Source organism: Heloderma suspectum, chromosome 3 (genome assembly GCF_057233095.1).
Source record: "Heloderma suspectum isolate Gila_16-S chromosome 3, 16-S_ref, whole genome shotgun sequence".
In the NCBI taxonomy this organism is placed as follows: Eukaryota; Metazoa; Chordata; class Lepidosauria; order Squamata; family Helodermatidae; genus Heloderma; species Heloderma suspectum.
Genome location: NC_139460.1, coordinates 227,105,395 through 227,125,844, shown reverse-complemented (window position 1 = coordinate 227,125,844; position 20,450 = coordinate 227,105,395). Strand labels below are relative to the sequence as shown.

At 40.6% G+C, this 20,450-nt stretch overlaps 1 protein-coding gene across 3 annotated transcripts in view; it reads left to right on the top strand.

Annotated features, from left to right (window-relative positions):
* BLNK (B cell linker) overlaps nucleotides 1–20,450 on the top strand; it is a 161,682-nt gene extending 141,232 nt beyond the window's left edge. For all 3 annotated transcript variants that reach the window (XM_084845919.1, XM_084845917.1, XM_084845920.1), the window contains 13 exons: nucleotides 978–1,003; nucleotides 2,199–2,309; nucleotides 3,242–3,284; nucleotides 4,421–4,454; nucleotides 5,625–5,697; nucleotides 7,038–7,068; nucleotides 9,623–9,665; nucleotides 10,706–10,784; nucleotides 12,205–12,236; nucleotides 13,629–13,705; nucleotides 14,642–14,725; nucleotides 15,856–16,011; nucleotides 19,403–20,450. In XM_084845919.1, the coding sequence (XP_084702045.1) occupies nucleotides 978–1,003; nucleotides 2,199–2,309; nucleotides 3,242–3,284; nucleotides 4,421–4,454; nucleotides 5,625–5,697; nucleotides 7,038–7,068; nucleotides 9,623–9,665; nucleotides 10,706–10,784; nucleotides 12,205–12,236; nucleotides 13,629–13,705; nucleotides 14,642–14,725; nucleotides 15,856–16,011; nucleotides 19,403–19,522 (909 nt within the window). In that variant the 3' untranslated portion in view covers nucleotides 19,523–20,450. The remainder of the gene's footprint in view (nucleotides 1–977; nucleotides 1,004–2,198; nucleotides 2,310–3,241; nucleotides 3,285–4,420; nucleotides 4,455–5,624; nucleotides 5,698–7,037; nucleotides 7,069–9,622; nucleotides 9,666–10,705; nucleotides 10,785–12,204; nucleotides 12,237–13,628; nucleotides 13,706–14,641; nucleotides 14,726–15,855; nucleotides 16,012–19,402) is intronic.

Here is a 20,450-nt window from a genome sequence, read left to right as displayed (position 1 = left end):
GGCCGTTAGTCATGATGGTTATATATTATCTCCTCAAGTATCAGAGGCAGGATGCCTCTCAATACCCATTGCCAGTGAGCACAAGCAGGAGGGTGCTATTGAACTCATGTCCTGCTTGTGGGCTTCCCACAGGCAGCTGGTTAGCCACTGTAGAAACAGAATGCTGGATTAGATAGGTTTTTGGTCTAATCCAACATGGCTCTTCTGGTGTTCTTATGATGTCAGGCACTCTGGCTCAGAGCCACTTAGTGGGTATTGTGTTTCTAGCCCTTCTAAGCACACCAAGCACACCTTATTCCTTAACTCTGTCCTCTTGACCTGCAGGTGAAGAGGCCTATGATGGCCAGAAATTCTACTCCTGATTTTTGTTCTCATTTTCAAAGGTTATTTACAGTTTCCCTGCCAACCTGTGGTGATTTGCCTTTCAGTATTGGTGGATTTCCAAGGGGCCTAAATAGGGTGTCAGCCTCCTTTTGATTATTGAAGATGCAGCAGGTGCTACCTCCAAAAGATGGTCCACTCCCAACACAACACTGAATTTCTGACTGATTTGTTTACAGTAATTGTTAAAAATAGTTAAAAGTCCATTGCCAGAAAGTGCTAGAAACAGTGCATTTATTAGCTTCCTTGAAGAAAAAAAATCAAGAAAAGCTTGGACTGCCTACAAAATATTGTGGTACTTGATGATGTTTTGTGTGGTCAAATCATAGAAAGGCTTTACAGAGGTATCTCAGAAGTGATTTTGGAATGGAGGCAAAAAGGACACCAGCAATTTGACTTTCTTGTCTGTTGTACGTATGAAGTCTGACAGGAGGGGGCTGTTCTGATTCACTCATAATTCATTACTGGCTGTCCCATCATGTCCTGCATGACAAGAAGTATCATTTGCTGGATGTAGCTTGAAAATAATCCATTAAAAAGAAAGTACCTAACACACAATTTGTGAATACTAATCAACAGTTCATTTTATCCAACAGGAAAAGTTATCGCCTCCATTAAACAGGTAATTAATCATTGTGAAATTCTTGGCTGTGCTTGCTGGGGATGATGGGAGTTGTAGTCTGACACATTGGGAAGGCGCCAGGTTGGGAAAGGCTGCACTACGGTCCCTCCTCTACAATCTAAAGCCATATAGACTAATACTTTTAAATGGAAGCTACATTTCTGGAAGTGATACCATTTTATTAAAAAAAAGGTTGACACATTTTAATGGTTATCTTAGTTGATGAGACAAGAAAGATAGCAGGGGGAATCAGAGAGATATGCCCTGCAGACCTCTTTCAGCATCACCTCTTGTAAGAAATATGCCCTGCAGACCTCTTCCAACACCTTTCTCGGTACCAGTTTACGTGAGAATCTGAATAAGAAGTCTATCCAGTAATCCAGATTCACAGAATTAGGAGAAAGCTTGCAGGGCTAGTTCACAGCTTTGTAAATGTCAGCATTCCTTTCCCATGCCTGCTGCCATGTATTGGAAGTAAGACCCATCTGAGAAGGATGAACACCAGAAGTATTAATCCTCTCCCTGCAGTAGAGGAGCAGGCACACATCACATGTGTAGTCCCTCCCCACACATCCAACATTATTTAAAAGAAAACACTTCAGGATACAATCCCAGGAATCATTCTTAAATCGATTTGAATATATGACATATGAATGTCATCTCTTACATTCCACTATTTTCAATGGTTCTTCCACAGTGCAAGCCTATACATGTCTTCTCAGAAGTATGTCCCATTGAATTCAATGGGGCTTACTCCCAAGAAATTGGATATAGGATTTCAGCCTCATACAATGCTTACTGTATTCTGGATTTACTTGTGTTGCCTTAATGATAAATTACATAAATTTATTTTCCAAGTTGTTTATCTATAAGTCTATCACATTGCTAACCATTATTAATGTAATTTCTATTATTCTTTTTGGGAACAGCCATCTTTGTTTAGTACATTTGTACACAGTGTCTTGTAGACATACCTGGGATCCATACGGCTCCATGCATGAGTGAAAGGGGAGAGATTCTGCCTTCTCACTGTAGCCCTTCACACTTCCAGAACATCCTCCAACCTTTCAGAGTAGATTCTAGAGAAGGATAAGCAGCTGCATCAGGAGTGGGGAAACCCTGGGGCATGAACAGAACATAACAGGTAGCCATTTGGATCCTGCCCAGAAACTATTTTTATATTTCTCTCCATAAGTATTTCCAAGCCTCCTCCTCCAGTGCCTGTCCAGAGACCATCTGGAGGACATTTTCAGGAACGCAGTGCGGCTAAAGAATCCTTTAAACCGGACGTGTTTAAAACAGACAGGTTAGTTATTAATAAATAATTTATCTGCAACTAGCTAACAAGTATGTCACACAGAAAAAAGTTGTGTGTTGAGCATCGAGTATGGAATTGTGAGAAGTGGGTATTCACTTTGGAATGGGAATACCCAAGTTTAAATCCACATTGCGAGCCAATCTACACATTACACTATTCATGTAAATAGCTCTGGGCTGTCTTTTTATTTACTCTAGCATAAGTACAAACAGCCCCAATTCAGATTGGGACCACCATACTGTGAACAAGGAAGATTAGTTCTTCCCCCACCACCATTTGCTTCCCAAAATCCCTTCCCCAACAAGGGGGTTAACAAAAGACAAATGGCTTCCATTGACACTAATAGAGATTGTTTTTGTTGTTTTTGTTGTTAAACACCCCCCCTGGGGGGGGTAATTTTGGGAAGTAAATGGTGGAGGGATTGATCTTCATCGCCCAGAGTGCAGTGGTCCCTATCTGAATTAGGCCATGCGTGCTTATACTACAGTAAATAAAATGATAATCCTGAGCTACACATTACATGATTACCGTAACGTGTTGTTTGACTCTAAGCCATGAAAGTCACTACATGACCTTGGGCCTCTTTCTTTCTCCCTCTCTTTCTCTATGCCTAACCCTCATATGGTTGTTGGGAGGATGAAATAAAGGGCACTTCCATATCGGTTCCATATTCCCTGTGCTTCTGACTGTACATGTGGTACCCCCTTGGGAAAATGGGAAGCTTCTGCCTGGGATGAACCATGAGATTCCTGTTGTCATCCACTCTGTTTTCACAGGTCTCATGTGGCCTAGCAATAGTCGAAGTATTATTAGAGTACTCACCAGAACAAACATTTCCGGAAAAGCTGAAATGATAACAAAATGAATAGCTATGGTTTTAATTAGAGGGAAAACTCTGAAACATGTTTTGTGCTTTCCAGAAACATTTTGCCTCTTCCGAGACACCGTCTCCCACCAAAAATTGTAAGTAGTTCACCACCCACTTGGTTTGAAAGGTCATTCATTCCTGTTGCCTGGGGGACAGAAAACCAAAAGGGCCACCTCTACATTGTTAGGAAGAAGTCTTTATCAAAAATAGTACAGTGTGCTTTGAGCTAGCAAGGATCTTTGTTGGTAAATTTTGAATTATTGCTGCCAATGGAGACACCTTTCCTTCTCTTTTTCGAGTTTACCTAAGGGTGCAATCCTATCCAAGTTTGGACAGAAAATAATCCTATACTTCCCAGCATGGCCCAGCCAGCATAGCTGGGAGTTGTAGGGCTTTTTTTGTTTAAACATGCATAGGATTGCTCCCTAAATAACTTAGGGTGCAATCCTGTGCATATTTAGACAGAACAAAGTCCTACAACTCCCAGCATGCCCCAGCCAGCATGGCCGGCTGGGGCATGCTGGGAGTTGTAGGATCTTGTTTTGTCTAAACATGCATAGGATTGCACCCTTAGTGGCCATTTGTCTGCCAAACTGATGAGGATCAATGACAGTGATGTGATGACTAGGGATGGCACAGGTGCCCAATTCCATCCAGGAATCCAACAGAACGCCCCCTGCCCCCACCACCGAGCCCTGCTCGCCAAGCCCCTGCCCTTGTTTGCCCCTGCCCCGACTTGGCGAGTGGCCCACACTCTCCTTGGCAGCCTCATTGAGCTCCATGCTCGCCATTTTTTGAAAAATAAAATGACGATCGCAAAAATGTGCATATTTGCATATGCTCAAAAATGTGCATTTTTTGAATGTGCATTTTGCAAATGCACATATTTGCATTTGTGCGAAAATGCGCATTTTATATGCGCATTTTTGCAATCGTCCTTTTATTTTTCAAAAAATGGCAACCACAGAGCTTGACAAAGCTGCTGGGGTGAGTGCGGGCTGCTCGCCAAGTGTGGGAGGAGCTCGACTGTGGTCCGGGGACTGGCGAGCAGGGGCAGGGGCTGAGCAAGCGCCCAGACAACCCAGATGGAGGTGGGTTTGCACATCCCTAGTGATGGCTTATTGACTCATTGATACTGAGTTTATTTCACATATCTGCAGAAGAATGTAGGGTGTGAAGTACTATGTATGCAAACAGATAATATAATTTGACAGAAGAATTTTGATTTCAGGAACCTGATTGTCTCAGAATACAAGACGATGAAAGTAAGTACATTCTGCATTTAAGCCACAGTGGAGAGGCCTTTACATGATGACTGGAGGACACCAAAAGCTACTTCAGGGTGGCAGCAATCCACACCAAATTCTATCCTGTCCATCATTCCATTAAGACTACATACAATCCTATGCATACTTACCAGGGTGAGTAAGCCCCGTTGAACAGAATGGGGCTTATGTCTGTGGAAACCTGCATGGGATTGCACTGTTAATTAATATTCTCTGTATATCTAATGCATCCATTTCTGTGACATATATATTTCCATTTTTCCAGTGGCTGGCGTGTTTAGTATATCTTACCCTGTACCTTTTAGAGAATGGGTTTGATATTGTGGCTAAAAGATTGACAATGCAATCCTGTACATGTCTATTTGGAATTAAATCCCATTGAATAAAATGGAGCTTATTCTCAGGTAAGTGGTATAGGATTGTAGCCTGAGCTATGAATCAAGACATGTGTGCTTTCAATGTCACCTCTTTCATGAATACACTTAGGGCACAATCCTATGCATGTAGAGACAGAGAAAAGGCCTACAACATCCAGCATGCCCCAGCCAGTGCGCCCTTAAGCAAGCCACTCACTGTCAGCCCTAAGCCATCCCACCCACCCCCGTCTGCAATATGGGTATAATAATAGTGAAAACGTGCAGAGTTGTTGTAAGAATTATAAAATGATTAATGTGAATCACTTCAAATTCATGAAAGAATAATGAGCATTGCGCAAGTGTGACAGACGTCTAACACAACACCAATAGTGTTAGCTTGCATGGGGAGATTCCCCCGCAAAACTGTTCCACAGACTAACACTATTGACATTGCACTAGAGGTCCCTTACACTAGTGCAACATAATTTGTATTAGCACAATGACACAATAGGATTCTGCCTGATATAAATAAGTATTATTACTTTATTGCCCAAGATTGTAATTGACTACTGGTGATACAACAGGGGTTCCTGTGAGTCTCATGTGTGTGAAAGAGTCTCAAAACACCTTCATCATTTTGGGCGAGTTAAATTACAGCAAAAAAATGTTTGTTCCTTTTCAAAATGTTCCTTATTTTCTAAGGTTTATAAAGCATCTATTGGAAACTTAAGATTACTTTCTGAACCAGCAAGGGATTGATCTGTTTCACTAAGCATTGCATTTGAATTTTTAGATCACCACAGCAATTGTATTCCAGATTTCAAGTTTCCCTCTGTTACAGTCCCATCTCCCTTTCCAAGGATTATGTAAGTGAAAAAAAAATGCCACTGTAGAACTGCCCCATATGATGTGATCTGGAAACCCAGTATTTACTGGAGGCAATCTTGTGCATTAAAATCATTCTAGAGTGTTGGACTAGGAGCTGGGAGATCTGGGTTCTAGTCCCCACTCGGCCATGAAAGCTCACTGGTTGACTTTGGGCCAGTCACAGACTCTCAGCCCAACCCACCTCACAGGGTTGTTGTTGTGAGGATAAAATGGAGAGGAGGAGGAGGATAATGTAAGCCGCCTTGGGTTCCTTGCGAGAGGAAGAAAGGCGGGATATAAATGCAATAAATAAATAAATAAATGAAATGATTACACAGTGTTATGAAACAAAGTGCTCACTGTTATGATGAACAGGGAACATGTAGAGGGAAAGTTCAGAAACTGTGGGGACCCCTGGGAGTGCGGCGTGCACCTCAGGTGCCTCCCCTATGGGCCACCAAGAGTCAGATAGTGGGCATGTTTTGACCGTCCTGTAATTTTGTATCTGGATTTGGACATTCAGTTATATGGAAAGCAATAAGGGGAGAAACTCTGTGACAGCTGCCCCCTAAACCTGGTGGACAGGTCTGGGGCAGTCTTCGCCACAAATGCCCCATGTCCAAAATTACAGCCAACCTATACAACCCGCCCCAAGCAATTTCCCTCTGTCTCAGAGCTTTTGATGTGCCAAAGCCACCTCAAAAGGACCCCAGTGTGTTTTTAGTTCTATACTTCTACTCCAATCAGTTTTGGCTGAAGAAATATTGTGTGAAACAACCACAAACACTTTGATGTTAAATTTCCACCAAGTTTATCTGATAAACAGACATCCATTCACCCATTCCACGTTGATTGTAAAGGTGGGATCGAAAGAACTACTTTAGAGCATGGTCATGCCTAGCAGTATTTGACTTTATTTTTTATTTTTTTTAATGACACCTGCGTACCTTATCCCAAAAGTGAGCTGTTGTGTGGCATGGGGGATGGTCATTGAAAAAACACAAGCCCTATACTTTCTTGGATACACTTGCTACATAGTTTTTTGGATCCTGGCCCTAACATTTTCTTACAAACGACGCCCGTACTAATAAAATTATTTATCACTTTGTTTTACAAGGTTCATAATTCCTACATGCATTGGTTCAAGATCTTCATGATTCCTCAAGATCTTCCATCAACCCTAACTGAAGCAGTGTTGAATCCAAACTTCATATCTCCTCCATTTAGACAGTATATGAAGAAGCATGTGCATGAATAACTATATGCTTTAAAGGTTTCATAGGGTCTTGTACTCACCTTTGCTTCCAAGCCTATGTATGTAACAATGTTTTTTCTGCAGGAAAAAACTACCGAATCCAGCTGTACCATCAGTAAGTTGGTTTTGTATTCATAAAATTATGTTATGTTGATGATTAGCTCTGAAGGTAGCCTCAAATTGCTCATGAATTGTATTACTGCCTTTTTTCTTCTTCTTATATCTGCTGAGAACAGCCTTCCCCAACCTGGTGGCCTCCAGATGTGTTGGACTACAAGCCCCATCATCCTCCAGCCAGCATAGCATGGGAGTTGTCATCCAGCACATCTATAAAATGCTAGGTTTGGGAAGGCTGGCTTAGAAAGACATGCTGGATACTTTACTTATTTATCCAGTATTCCATTGGAGTGGATTGGCCATATTGTACCATTTCAATCCTATTTATATTCTTGGAAGGAATCACTGGTATCGAGCATTACCAAACGGTCTGGAAGCTTTCAACAGCAGCTGAAATGCTAACTGTCAGCTGTTGGGAAAGTTGCGACACTTCATTGCTGAAACATCAGTTAATTAAAGCATAGAAAATAGGAGAAATGTTAAACGTAACTGAATATATCCAGTTAAGGAACAAGAGAAAACACACACAGACTTTTCAAGATATTTGTTCTCCCTTCATAAACTTTATGAAGGTTAGATATAATCTTGATATTGACCATTACCAATCATTTAACTTCAATTAATTTAAGTGATGTTGATTATATATATATATATATATACACACACACACACACACACATATAAAGTATGAGTAGGATTTGTAGGATTTTTTAAAATATTCTTTAATTTCATGTTTCTGTTTTTGACATATTTGGAATTTTATATATGCTTCATTCTATTACAGTACAATCCTACACATGTCTCCTCAGAAGTAAGTCCCATTGAGTTCAATAGGGCTTATTCCTTGGTAAATGGGTATGGGATTAATAGACATATGTGCTAGGAATGCACTTTATAGTTTTGTATCTCCTGTATGAAAGGAATCTAATATGGCAATGCTATCTAATTTGCATGCAGGTTTCTGTAAAATGAGTGCTCCCTTTCACTAAGTTTCAGTTATACATCATACCATAACAGAGGTTTGACTATAGTTCTCTTTTTTAGTACTTTAAAAAAGTACTTGTAAGTACTTCCTGTGTTTTAAAGTATTTAGTTTTTTAAACATTTTAGTACTTTTTAAAGTACTTTTGTTTACTAAACAAATTGAGTTCTCTTCCCCCACTCTCACCAAGAGTGTAGCCTTAAAGGCCATTAGCCAAGGACAAGAAATAATCCACCTGTATGTGCTTGGATACACAAAGATAAGCAACTGTGTATCAAGAGGTGCCAAGGAAACAAGTCATTTCCATATTCTCTGGATACAATTTGACTTTCTTCTCACAAAGAATTTAGCTGCTCCCCCTGCAAAAGCCTGTGGCTCCATTAAGAAAAAAAAAATTGCATGGACTATTCATGGATCCACTTTCACCAACCAGCAAGGAAAAGACTGCTCCTGACAAGAAGGGAGAAAACCTTTTCCCTGCTGATCAAATCAAAGGGACCCTTTGGGATCACATCAAAGGGACCCTGAGGGACCCTTGATATGCTTGGAACACACTTGCCCTCCTATTCCAGGTTTGCTGTATTAGGGGTTTGGTTTGGTTTTTAAGATTTTTTTTTTTACCCCATTCCCAGCATAGCTCCTAAAACACCTTAAGAAAGAAAAAAAAATCATTTAAAAAACCCCAGTACGTTTAAGTGATCTTGCAAAACATCCCCATGGAAAAATATAAACTGCAAGCTGAGCAGCAGTGGGGCTCAGTCATAGTATGGATTATTTTACTCACATAATGCTTTCTCAAAAGATGAACACACATGCCAAGTTCCCAAGCAATAACTTCCCATAGTGAGCATAGAACTCGGTAGAGTTCCAAGTTTATTGTCAAAAGTATAGGTCATAATAAATAACAATCTTTCAACCTTTCAGGGCTATATCATTCTATAATACAACAGTATTTAAAACAGTCAATATCCTATATCGGCTTTTCCCAACCTCGTACCCTCCAGATGTGTTGGATTAAAACTCCCATCATCCCCAAACAGCATGCCCCTTGGAGTGATGGGAGTTGTAGTACAAGAGTTGCAGAGAGCGCCGAGTTGAGGAAGGCTGACCTAAATCATCCATGTGACAACCCACCACATATTTGTTCCAATTTCACTCTGCTTCTGCTGAGAAGAAAGTACTCAACACTGTAATGCTAGCTAATTGCTGGGCCAGAAATTTAGTTCTTCTGTTCCTATAAAGCAGTTCACAGGTCTGGGAGTATCATTTACCACAGCCTTCCCCAACCTGGTGCCCTCCAGATGTTTTGGATTTCAACTCCCATCAGCCCCCACCAGCATGGCTAGTGGCCAGGGATGAGGGGAGCTGTAGTCCAAAACATGTGGAGGGCTTTGGTTGGAGAAATCTTGGTCTACTGTAAGCACAGAACTAAGTAGGGAACTTGTCATTTGTAATGTCTGATCACCGGTCGAAGAACATTTTACCACAGATACTCTCACAGAAGTCTAGGAACAACAGGAGAGCAGTGGCGTAGCAGAGGCTTATTTGTTTCCCTTCTGTGTCATTGTAGAAACCAAGCCTCCCTGACAGAGACCACCTAAGTGTTATTGAAGGTAAACTGCTTCTGCCTGACCATTTGTCTGTGAACGTCTTTTGGCTTAGGATGGTGCTGCAATGGCACATCCCTTATTGAAAATCCACTATCAGTGGGGTTGATTTGTCTACATTTTCTGTGAAAATCCAGGTGGACCATAGCTAGTGGTAGAGCACATGCTTTGAATGCAGAAGGTCCCAGGGTCAATCCCCAGCACCTCCAGTTAAAAAAAGGATCGGGCAGCAGGTGATGAGAACGATTTTCTGCCTTAGACCCCTGTCTTTTGCAAATGGTGCTTAATTCCAAACCCAAGAACAAGGAAGGAATTTTCACCCAGGTTGGATTACTAGAATCAACTTGGTGGTCATCTGCCCCTGAAGACTCCGGATTGTATTGTCTGGATTTGTTTAATTCAATTTAGGGCACAATCCTAGGAATGGTTGGTGGGGGGATATTGGGAGTTGTCAGACTTTTTCTGTCTAAGCATGCATAGAATGGTGCCCTTGTCTTTGTGCTGTGGACTGGGGATGGGTAGAAGATTGGCCAATTTCAGGTGGACTGCCTAGTACCCCTTGTTGCTGGGATTCTTGCAAGAGTGCGGAACTAAGTGAACTTTCTCAAGCAAGTTTGCAGACTCGGGATCATCAAGCACAGATTGTTTAACTGTTAGAGAGAGCCTGGAAATTCATTCTTGCTTTGTAAATGTAGCATACATGAATGGACCATGGGAACTCTGGAAAAGCAGGTGAAGGGGGAGCAGTTTTGAGACTGCAAAACTAAAGCATCTGTATATCTCCTCCTGGGTTATAATCAACATATGATTAGATTGATAGAAGATCCTGCTTCAGTGCAAGATGTAAACTGAGTGACATCTCATTTCCATTCCACCTGCACGTAGTGTCACTTGGGCTATAGCAGTGGGGACTGAAGCCCTGTGCTACCCTTAGAAAGTCCAATCTGAATGTAGTGTCCTTGCTGTCATGCAAATTGGGCTGGCCTCAAAGTCAAGACAGACTCATTTGTATCTTTTACCTAATCAGGTATCTCTAATTTTTCTAGATAAGCCTATACCAGCTGAACGCCGCCGGGGTTCCAGCCATGATATCCCTCTTCCTCCCATCCCACCTGGTCTCCAAAAGTAAATACTTCTCATTTGCTTTTAAAGTATCCTTGTTCCTGCAGGCCAGCCTTCCCCAAACCAGATGTCATCCAGATGACTTGGACTACAACTCCCAGCATTCCTGACCATTGGCCATCTCTGCTGAGGCTGATGGGAGTTCATCTGGAGGGCACCAGGTTGGGAAAGGCTGCTACAGACCATGATTTGCTGGTTTCAGACTAAAAGAAAGAGAAGCTCGAAAGCACCAATAAGGCTTCCATATTGCCATCCAGCAAAACTAAGGATAAAACTTGATATTACACTAAACATGTGGTTGCTACCAAAAATGGCAGCTGCACACTTAGCCCTTTCTCTGCATTATCTGGTTGAATTTACTTTACGTTGCAACGTCACAACATTTTGCATCACTCCAAGACACCTCCACATGATCAGCTGCAACTGGCAGGAAAATGCAGTCATCATTAGCTGCTACTAAAGAGGAGAGGTAGATAGGAGCTAAAAGCACAGCTGTCATCTTTGGCAGAAACTTTGGGTTGAATCCAGATTCAGTCATACTTAGCATAGATCCACTGAACTCAACGGGACTGAAGTTAGTCATGACTAAATCTGAATTCAACCCCTGGTCGTTGCCAAAAACAACAGCTATGATTTAGCTCCTATCTACCCCTCCTCTTCAGTAGAGTAACTAACTTAAGTCCTGTTGATTTCAGTGGGTCTAATATCAGTATGGTTACATCTAGATCCAGCCCTATGGGTATTGTCTAACTATGCCCCAGTGCCAGCGCTAACATAAACCAACACTAGTACAAACTGGCATTTGCCAGAGCAATGAAGAAAAGCAGCACCAAAATTCAGTACCCCTTTTTCCCATTGCCCCAGCAAGGGCTAGTTACATTGCCCAAGCACTGGTCTTTGCTACTACAACATTGTTAGTGCAAGGCACAGTTGGATTCGACACTATGCATTTAATATAACACTTTGCTTTACCCTAAGGCACCAGGTAAATACTGTATTTGGAATGTTATTCCAGGAAGGCAGCTGTAAGGGGAGCTACGTGAGTGGAAATGCCTTCTGCTTGTGCTAGGCTCCCTTTGGATCCTACCTCATGTCCCCCTAACAATCAGCAGATAAGCAGATTTTGCAAGAGCTTGAGTATATTTGTGAAAGAAAATCAAGAATAAAGCAGAAGGGGACTTTTCTTTCCCCGAATAGTAAAAATGCATTGGTTTCCCTGAGAAAAAGCATAAGCACCTTACAATAAATAGCACTGTACTTTTTGTACCCTTGAACCTTTCTCCTTTTTTCTGATCTTCATTGTCGGCTACGAACCTTCTTTATGGTTAAAAGAAAAAGAACTGGCAGCACTAAGTCCAGCATCTCAAAGTTATGGGGTCTAATGCCATTCAGCATTTATTTACCCTCCTACCATTTATTTCAGGCCATTGCCTCAGAAGCCGCCCATCTTGCCAAGTAAGTACTCTCTTCTTTGACTCAAGTAAGGGTTACTTTCAAATCCTTTCACCTTGATCTGAGAACCCTTCTTGGCAGTTACAATGAGGACAGTGGTGCAATAGCTATTTTTGAAGGCACTCATCATGACAGACCTCACAGCCACGGCCCCAAGGAGAGGCCAAAAATGCAGGCAGATGTGTTGATTCATGTCAACAAAAGCATTCAGCAGTTTTCAGTTCCACCAGGAGCAGGTCTTCTGTAAAGCTAATGGGTCTTGACTGCCCAGTCATGACCGAACCCCCACCCCAATACTTTGCATTACAAGAAAGAACAATATATTGTTGCTGGGAAAATTCATTTCCCCTCTACTGCTGGGATGATTGCAGCGAAGCCCAGAGGAAATGGGAAATTCTGAGGAGGGTGGTAGATGACGGCAGCACCACACTACATAAAAAACTGCTGGCACTTCATTCTGCTACATCACTGACTCACGATAAAGATGATTCTCATGATGTCTTGTCCACGGATGTGACAGCAAATGATCAGTCCTGAGCAAAACTGCCCAGAACAAACCTGGGTGGGGGAACTGGGAGGGCTTACTCTCTCCCAGCCATGCCATCCTGGGTACTCAGTGCAGCACCAGCCCTGACTCAAGGGTTGGGGAGGTGGGGTTGCTGTGGTTCATCTCTGCCGCTGCCACCTCCATCAGCAACGCCGCCTTTGCTGCCGCTGCCGCCTTCTCCACCGCCGCCTCCTTCTCTTCCTCCTCCTCTACCACCTTCATCACTGCCACCGTCTCCGCTGCCAGGTCCTGAGGCCTGGACGCATGCCGACTGTTATTGCAGGGAGGTGGATGCGGCGGTGGAGGTGGGCAGTTCAGGTAAGGACCTGGAGGCGCCAGTGTGGCTGGGCTGGGGGTACTGAAGCTCCGGAGTGCACCGACCGCTTCAGAGAGCCCCTGACCCACTACGGGCCACTTCATGCCCCCTCCGCTTTGCGTTGGAAGGGGCTCACAGTGACCTGAAGCAGCCCACTTCAACTCGGGGTTCAGGCCTCAGGGCACAGCAGTGCACAGCCCTACTTTTTATTCTCCCAGTATTTTAGTATTTTAGCTTCCTAATCTTTTAGCTCTGATGTTTTAAATCTGTATTTTAAATCTCTGCATTGCTGCTAGGTTTTATTCTGGTTTTACTGTTATATTGTGGGTTTAAGCTTTCATATGTTATATTGTTTTATACTGCACTGTGTGAGCCACCCAGAGAGCTTCAGCTATTGGGCAGTATAGAAATGAAATGAATAATAAACAATAGGCTAAACAAATACGGCTGTGATTTGACATCTCACATTTTTATAAGTTCAAGTAACAGTCATATGGATGGAAGCTTATATGTTACATTTTATCTTCTTCAGGATCACCAGAACCTGCAAACCGCACCTTAGGGACACAACGCAATAGCATTCAAGGTGGTTTTACAACAGCAGAACAGGTATAACACTATTTCAGGGTGTGTGTTTTTTGTTTTTAAGAGATGGTCAAAATCTAATGGATTCCTCATAGTATAAAATGTCAATCCTCAGTTAAATGTTTGAGCTACTCATGTTACAATTCCAGTTCATCATAGCCAAAAGCATGTATTTTAAAATAAAATACCTGTTTAACTCTTCTTTCCTTTATGAGAAATTAAAACCATATTCAATTTCTTATTTAAGCAGCAGGCTTTGTAGGAAACCTGTCCAATTAGTAGCCACAACATTAGCTACTTCATATGTTACTTTTGATGCTCTGGAACAGTTCCTAGACTGCAAAATATACACACATATAGATGTCAAACATATGTATACATTACAGATTTTTCAGCCAAATCACACAAATGCAGATTCAGCATTTATAATATGCACATAGTTGTTCATGTTCTTAGAAATATCTTTACAGACTGTAAGGTCATCTTCTGAGGACCTTCTCCAGGTATCCCTGCCAAATGAGGTAAGGTGGGTGGCTAAAAGAGAGAGGACCTTTTCAGTGATGGTGCCATGTCAGCAAAATGCACTCCCCAGAGAGGCTTGCCTGGCACCTACATTATGCTCTTTTCAGCACCCAGTGAAGACCATTTTCCCAGGCATTTTAGGAAGTGTTTTTAGTGCTTTTAGATCTTTGCACTGTTTTATCCCTGCTGTTGCTTTAACTTCTGGTGTTAGTATGCAGTGCTACTAGTTTAAACTTTATTTTCAGTTGATTTGTTGTATTATTCGTTTTTACTGCCACTTTCCATTTTATGTTTTTAATTTGTACACCACCTGAGACCTTCAGTTATTGGACAGTTAAAAATGTAATAAATAAACAAATAAATTGATAGGTTTGCTAAGACAAGATAGAAAATCAGTGCATTTGTACATAGAGACAGAACTGACCCTCTTTTTCACAGGATGCAGATGTTCATGGCAAAGGGTGGTATATGGCTTCTAGTGATCGGAAAACAGCGGAGGATGCTTTATACAAATCAAACAAGGTAAATAATATTTCCTTAATACAGTCATAGCCAGTAGTAACTCTTTAGAAGTATAGAGGGGAATGCAGCTTGAACTTTATAAATAAATGAAACGTTAAGAGGCATTATTTCCTACACACACAAATGGTACTTGTTACAAGTTTTTCATGAGAATTGTAATCCAAGACTCTTCTTTCAGAATGCAAAAATTCAGCCATTTTGTGCAGACTATAATAGTTCCCAGTTTCTTTGGCTGCAATCCTATGCAGACAAAAATAAGATGTAGGACTTTATTTTGTCTCAACATCTATAGAATTTCACCCCTAAGAAAACAAAGTGTGATAGAAGTTCACTTCTCCTACAGTAGATATTGATGGAACATAACTGTCATCTTAGTGATCCTGAACTGTGGGGTTGCAGGAGACCCTAATGTTAGTTTACCATGCAGCCAAACCAAACATCCCCTTTGGAGATACAAGGAATGAATGGAAGGAGCCTCCAAATTAGGAGATATGATAAAGATGGGACTCAAAAAAGATTTATTAATTGGTGGGTCCATCCAACAAAAAGCCTTTGGAAGTAGATATCTCCTTATGAGACAGGCAGTCCTTTGTCATAGGCTGTCCATTATCACTTTAGTCATCATAACAATGTTCTACAGAAACTTTTACTATGGAATTTTTGCCTTAATCTAAAACCCTGACATAGGGGATTGGTTTCTTTTGCAGACCAGAAATTAGCTTCCCAACAATTGAATACTGAGGACCAATGCAATATTCTATTTTTAACCAATTCTATCATATGCATACCAAAACACTCACAATAGCACCTTGCCACATTCTATAGAAAAAGGCCAACATCACATTCCTCAAAACATGGCACAAGCTCCAGATATATTAATGGGTCTTGCATCAGACAGTTGATTTTGTGATCAAAATTTGTGTTATTTATGGAGGGAAAACAGACTTCATCAAAGGGGCAGGCACCAACAGAGGATTGTAAAAGATGACCCCAATCCAATACTTCAGAGATACGCATTTCTCAGTACTCAGAATCCTTCAATCTGTTAAGATATCGGGGGGGGGGGGTGTTATGAAAAAATAACCTGCTATTTAATTAACCCTAATTGCTCCTTGTGTTTTCTTTTTTAGGATGGATCATTCCTGGTAAGGAAGAGTTCTGGGCAAGACTCAAAGCAACCATATACACTAGTTGTGCTTTATAACAGGAAAGTATATAACATCCCAATCCGATTTATCGAATCAACAAGACAATATGCTCTAGGTAGAGAAAAAAGTGGTGAGGAGGTGAGTGATTTCTTCTTTGTTGTATACATTAATAGATGAATGGGAATTTTACTTACCCTGCTTATGGGCATGATGATCTTTAAAGACATCTCATTAAAAAATAACTGATTTAACCATTACTTTTCTTACACATGGAACAAAATAGAAAATAGAATATCTCAATCCAAGCAAGACCTAATTAAAATGTGAATGCAATTTACAATCCTTTTTAACAATCAAGCCCTTCATCCACTCTTCATTAAAGAACTCCCACTCTTAACTGCTTCCCACATCCCTTCAACTTCGCAAAATTTTAGCCAAGTGGTTGGATCTAAGGGGGCCTAATGCTCATAGAAGGGTTAGGCTGTTTTACGTTTTATTTCATCCAAGGAAGTGGAACTACATCCAAAGATATTCTTCTGCTTGCAGAAGCTCTTACACCGGCAGAAGAACTGCTATACAGGTTATAGCAGTTTAATAACACCATGACCCGATTTGCATGTCATGGCAGTAATTCCTGGGTTCTTTAATCCAGGAATTGCCAGGGATGAGTGAAGTGTGCGAGCCATTTCTGCTTTTGTTTCGTGATGTGCAAACCCAGAAACTCTGGGTAGTTTATGGGTTAAAAAACCTCAGAGTTTAACCCAACAACAAGCCATGAGCATATCCAATGGTGTCATTCCACAAACTCAAATAGCACTAGTGGAGCTCCACTGAATCTTTCTGTTGCTCAAGCGGTTGCCCATTATGCTTGTACAACTGGTTGTGCAAGCAGTTGCACAATGAGGTTGCACAACCGGTTGCACAAGCTGCACAAGTGTAATGTACAAGTTGCACAGCAGGTTGCACAAGCATAATGCACAACCGCTTGCGTAAATAAACTTGTGAGAACATAACTTCAGTTGGGCTCTCCTCTTGCGCATAGTTCAGAACCTAGTTTCCACTAGTGCAACGTCATTTGTGCTAACAGAATGACACAGCTGATACTGCCCCATAGGTTAACTCTGGATTGCACAAGCATAATGCACAGCCACTTGCACAACAGAAAGATTCAACAGAGCTCCTTTAGTGCTAGTTAAGTTTGCAGAATGACACTGTTGGATACTGCCCTCTGTCTAGTAGCATTAGTGACTACTTTCATTCTGCTCAGTGATTGTTTGAATCCTATTCACAGTGATTGGCTTCAAAAAACTAGCTATAAGAGGGAGGAGACTGCTGGATTAAAACAAATAAGTATCTAAAAAGTATATCATATACTGTTGATTGATCTAATTTTAATAAATTCTGCTAACACTAAAAGTAATGACTAGTATTTACTACTAGTTAGGAAACTAGTCTCTGCAAAGCTCTGGGGTTATTTTAGAATAAATCAAGTATTTATACTTGATTGAACCCAGATTTACTCAGCATAGTCCCACTGATTTCTGATAGTCTATGTATGAGAAAATCTGGATCCAATCCATTATCTAGTCATAAAACTGGATAATTAGCCAAGAGTCTTCATTACTTCAGGTTTTTATTTCCCTCTTGGGAACAGCCTTTACACTTTGTGTTAGTACAATGATTTATAAAGTTTATCTACAGCACAATCATATACATGTCTACTCAGAAGTACAGCTCCTTGAATTTAATGGTGCTTACTCCTGTTAAGTGGATATAAGAGCCTTATAACTTTTTAGGAACTTTTTTTTTACATTACTAAGGGTGCAATCCTATACATGTTTAGACAGAAAAAAGTCATACAACACCCAGCATTCCCCAGCCAGCTATGCTACAAAAGTTGTAGGACTTTTGTCTGTCTAAACATGCATAGGATTGTGCCTTAAATGTCGCTTAAACTTTAAAAACATTATTGTACTAGCACAAAGTGAAAAGGCCAAAGGGCAAAATAATCTAATTATCTCCAAAGGGAAAGAAAAACATGAAATAACACAATTGAGCTCTTTGATTAACTCTTCTCTTACTAAATCATACTCCATTTTTCCATTCTCGGTTTTAAAATGAATTTTTTGCAAAATTTTTAAAATTTCACAAAATGTTATTTTCAAAATGTGGAAATGTGTAGAAGTTAGTCTTTCAGTGACATTACATTTAAAAGACTGAGTTTAAAAAAAATAGTTTTCAGCTTCTTGAGTAAAATTTTGCTCTGATTCATTATTTCAGTCTAACCTATTTTTACTTTGACTCTCTTAATAGGAAATTGACAACACCTTTTAAAGAAGGGGGAGGGGGTTTCAAGTAAAATTGAATGTTGTCATGCTAGCTCCTGTGACAAGGAGATAACTATAGTTCTGAACTACTGGACTGGTTCACATGCAACAACCCAGGTGAGCATGGGTTATCATTGAATTGTGGGTTGTTGCTGAATCGTGGGTTGTCATTACATGTGAACCCTGAACTATGGTTTTACTATGGGTTGTTAATGATCAACCCAGAGTACACAACTCAGCAACAAACTATGTGTTCCCTTCATGGGTTGTTCGTAAACAACCTATAGCTAAACCATAGTGTAGGGTTCACATGCAACAACAACCCATGATTCAACAACCCATAGACCCAGTTCGCACAATCAAAACAGCCCATGGTGACTTATTTAAGCTACCATGGGCTGTGGCACATGCTGGGTAGGATTTGTGTATTCAGTGTCCAGCCGTGGCTTGCTGTGTCATGTGAACCCAGGGGCCATTGCTTATGTGAGCATTGTTTAACTCTTACATAACCCACAAACCCCAGGTTCACATGACACAAGATGCAGCCAGGCGTTGAATATTCAAAATAGCAACCTGCACATGCTGCAGCCCACTGTGGCTTACATATGCCATGTGGCCTGTTGAATCATGTGAAATGGCTCATACTCAACCCATACTCGGGGTTATCATTACATGCAAACCAGGTCATAGTTTTTGTCAATGCTACAATTAAATTTGGTGTGCAAACCAGTTCAGTCTGCTTACTCAAAAGTAAGCCCCATTGTGTTCATTGGGGCTTGCTCCCAAGTAAGTATGGCGTCCATGACATGCTACTTGAGAACATGTAGGGATTTTTACATTCAGATGCTTAACCCACCACCCACAGTCTGTAGTTATAACTGCCCATTTCAATTATTAGAAGAATTTTGTCCAAAAATGTAATGGGGCCAGCCTTGAGAAATCAATGCCTTTATTTAGCATACATCAATGACAACCTTCCTTTTCAAGGAAAATAATCTTTGGATGAAAGTTCATATACAAAGTTGTTAGAAAATCTTCATAGAAAAGAATATATGAATTAGAATATCTAATAATGAATTATTTGGTTTGGGGCTATTTTAATGAAAAAAGTTTTTAATGTTTAATTATGGTTGATGATCAGCGTGATTTGTGTTTGAAACTATGTTGAGTAAGCCATCTTTGACTTTGTCTTCTCAATCCAGCGCTTCAACAGCGTGGCAGAAATAATAGAGAATCACCAACGGACTTCTCTCGTTCTCATTGACAGTCAAAACAACACAAAAGACTCAACCAAACTTAAATATATTACTAGAGTTTCATAACTGCATTGAGGATCCACCAAGAAAAACCTTCCAGCCCTTATCGCCCAGGAGTTTGAGACTGAGCATTTGAATAAGCGTGCAAACCTATAATTACAAAAATGTTCTCCAAAAGTTTTATCAGCAAGCATCATACGCTGTTAAATCCACACAATTTGTAAGCGAACAAGGAAAGATTTGATAGTTATTCAGTGTTAAACAGCTTATGGATTCAATTTATTATGAAGTGGCTATTCTGAAGTCTATCCAGTGCCCAAGTTGTCATGTACTTGAAGTACATGTTCTATGAAAGGCATTCTAAACTCAAAAGGCCTGAATGACATGCAATATATGACATGCACCTGCTACAACTTATTCTTGCTAAACTTCTTGGTAAAATTCACGTTTGTCAAACCTAGGATGATTATGTCAAAATGAGCCATTACACAACAAGCTAAAAGCAGGATTTTGCTTCTGGGGAAGAGAAATCTTTAAAAGTTAGAATTTCAATTCAATGTAATGTAATGTAATGGATTTGTACTAGTTTGGGCTGTATTTGTTGGAACCATTACATGTTTTTTTTAATTAAATGTACATATAAGAATATAAAAAAGAATTACTATGCATAGAGTGTATGAATGTGCAATTGTGATCCAGAGTATCTTATTGTAGTTCTTCCACATTTAAAGTCTTGTCTACCTCTCAAATGCAGTTAAGAATGGAACTTAACTGCATGCCTCTGCTTTTTAGAGAATGGTCAACAGACAAATTCCATATGTTTACAGTTCGATTGTGAGCGCCCCACAATGATCAGATCTCAAGGGCTTGGATTTGGAAATGCTAGGCTGCATACTATTTAAGCCACATGAACATAACAAATAAGTATTCTTAACTGTATTGGATTTTTTTCCGTCACAGAGAATAGTAGTAAAGCTCTACTTGGTAAGAGACA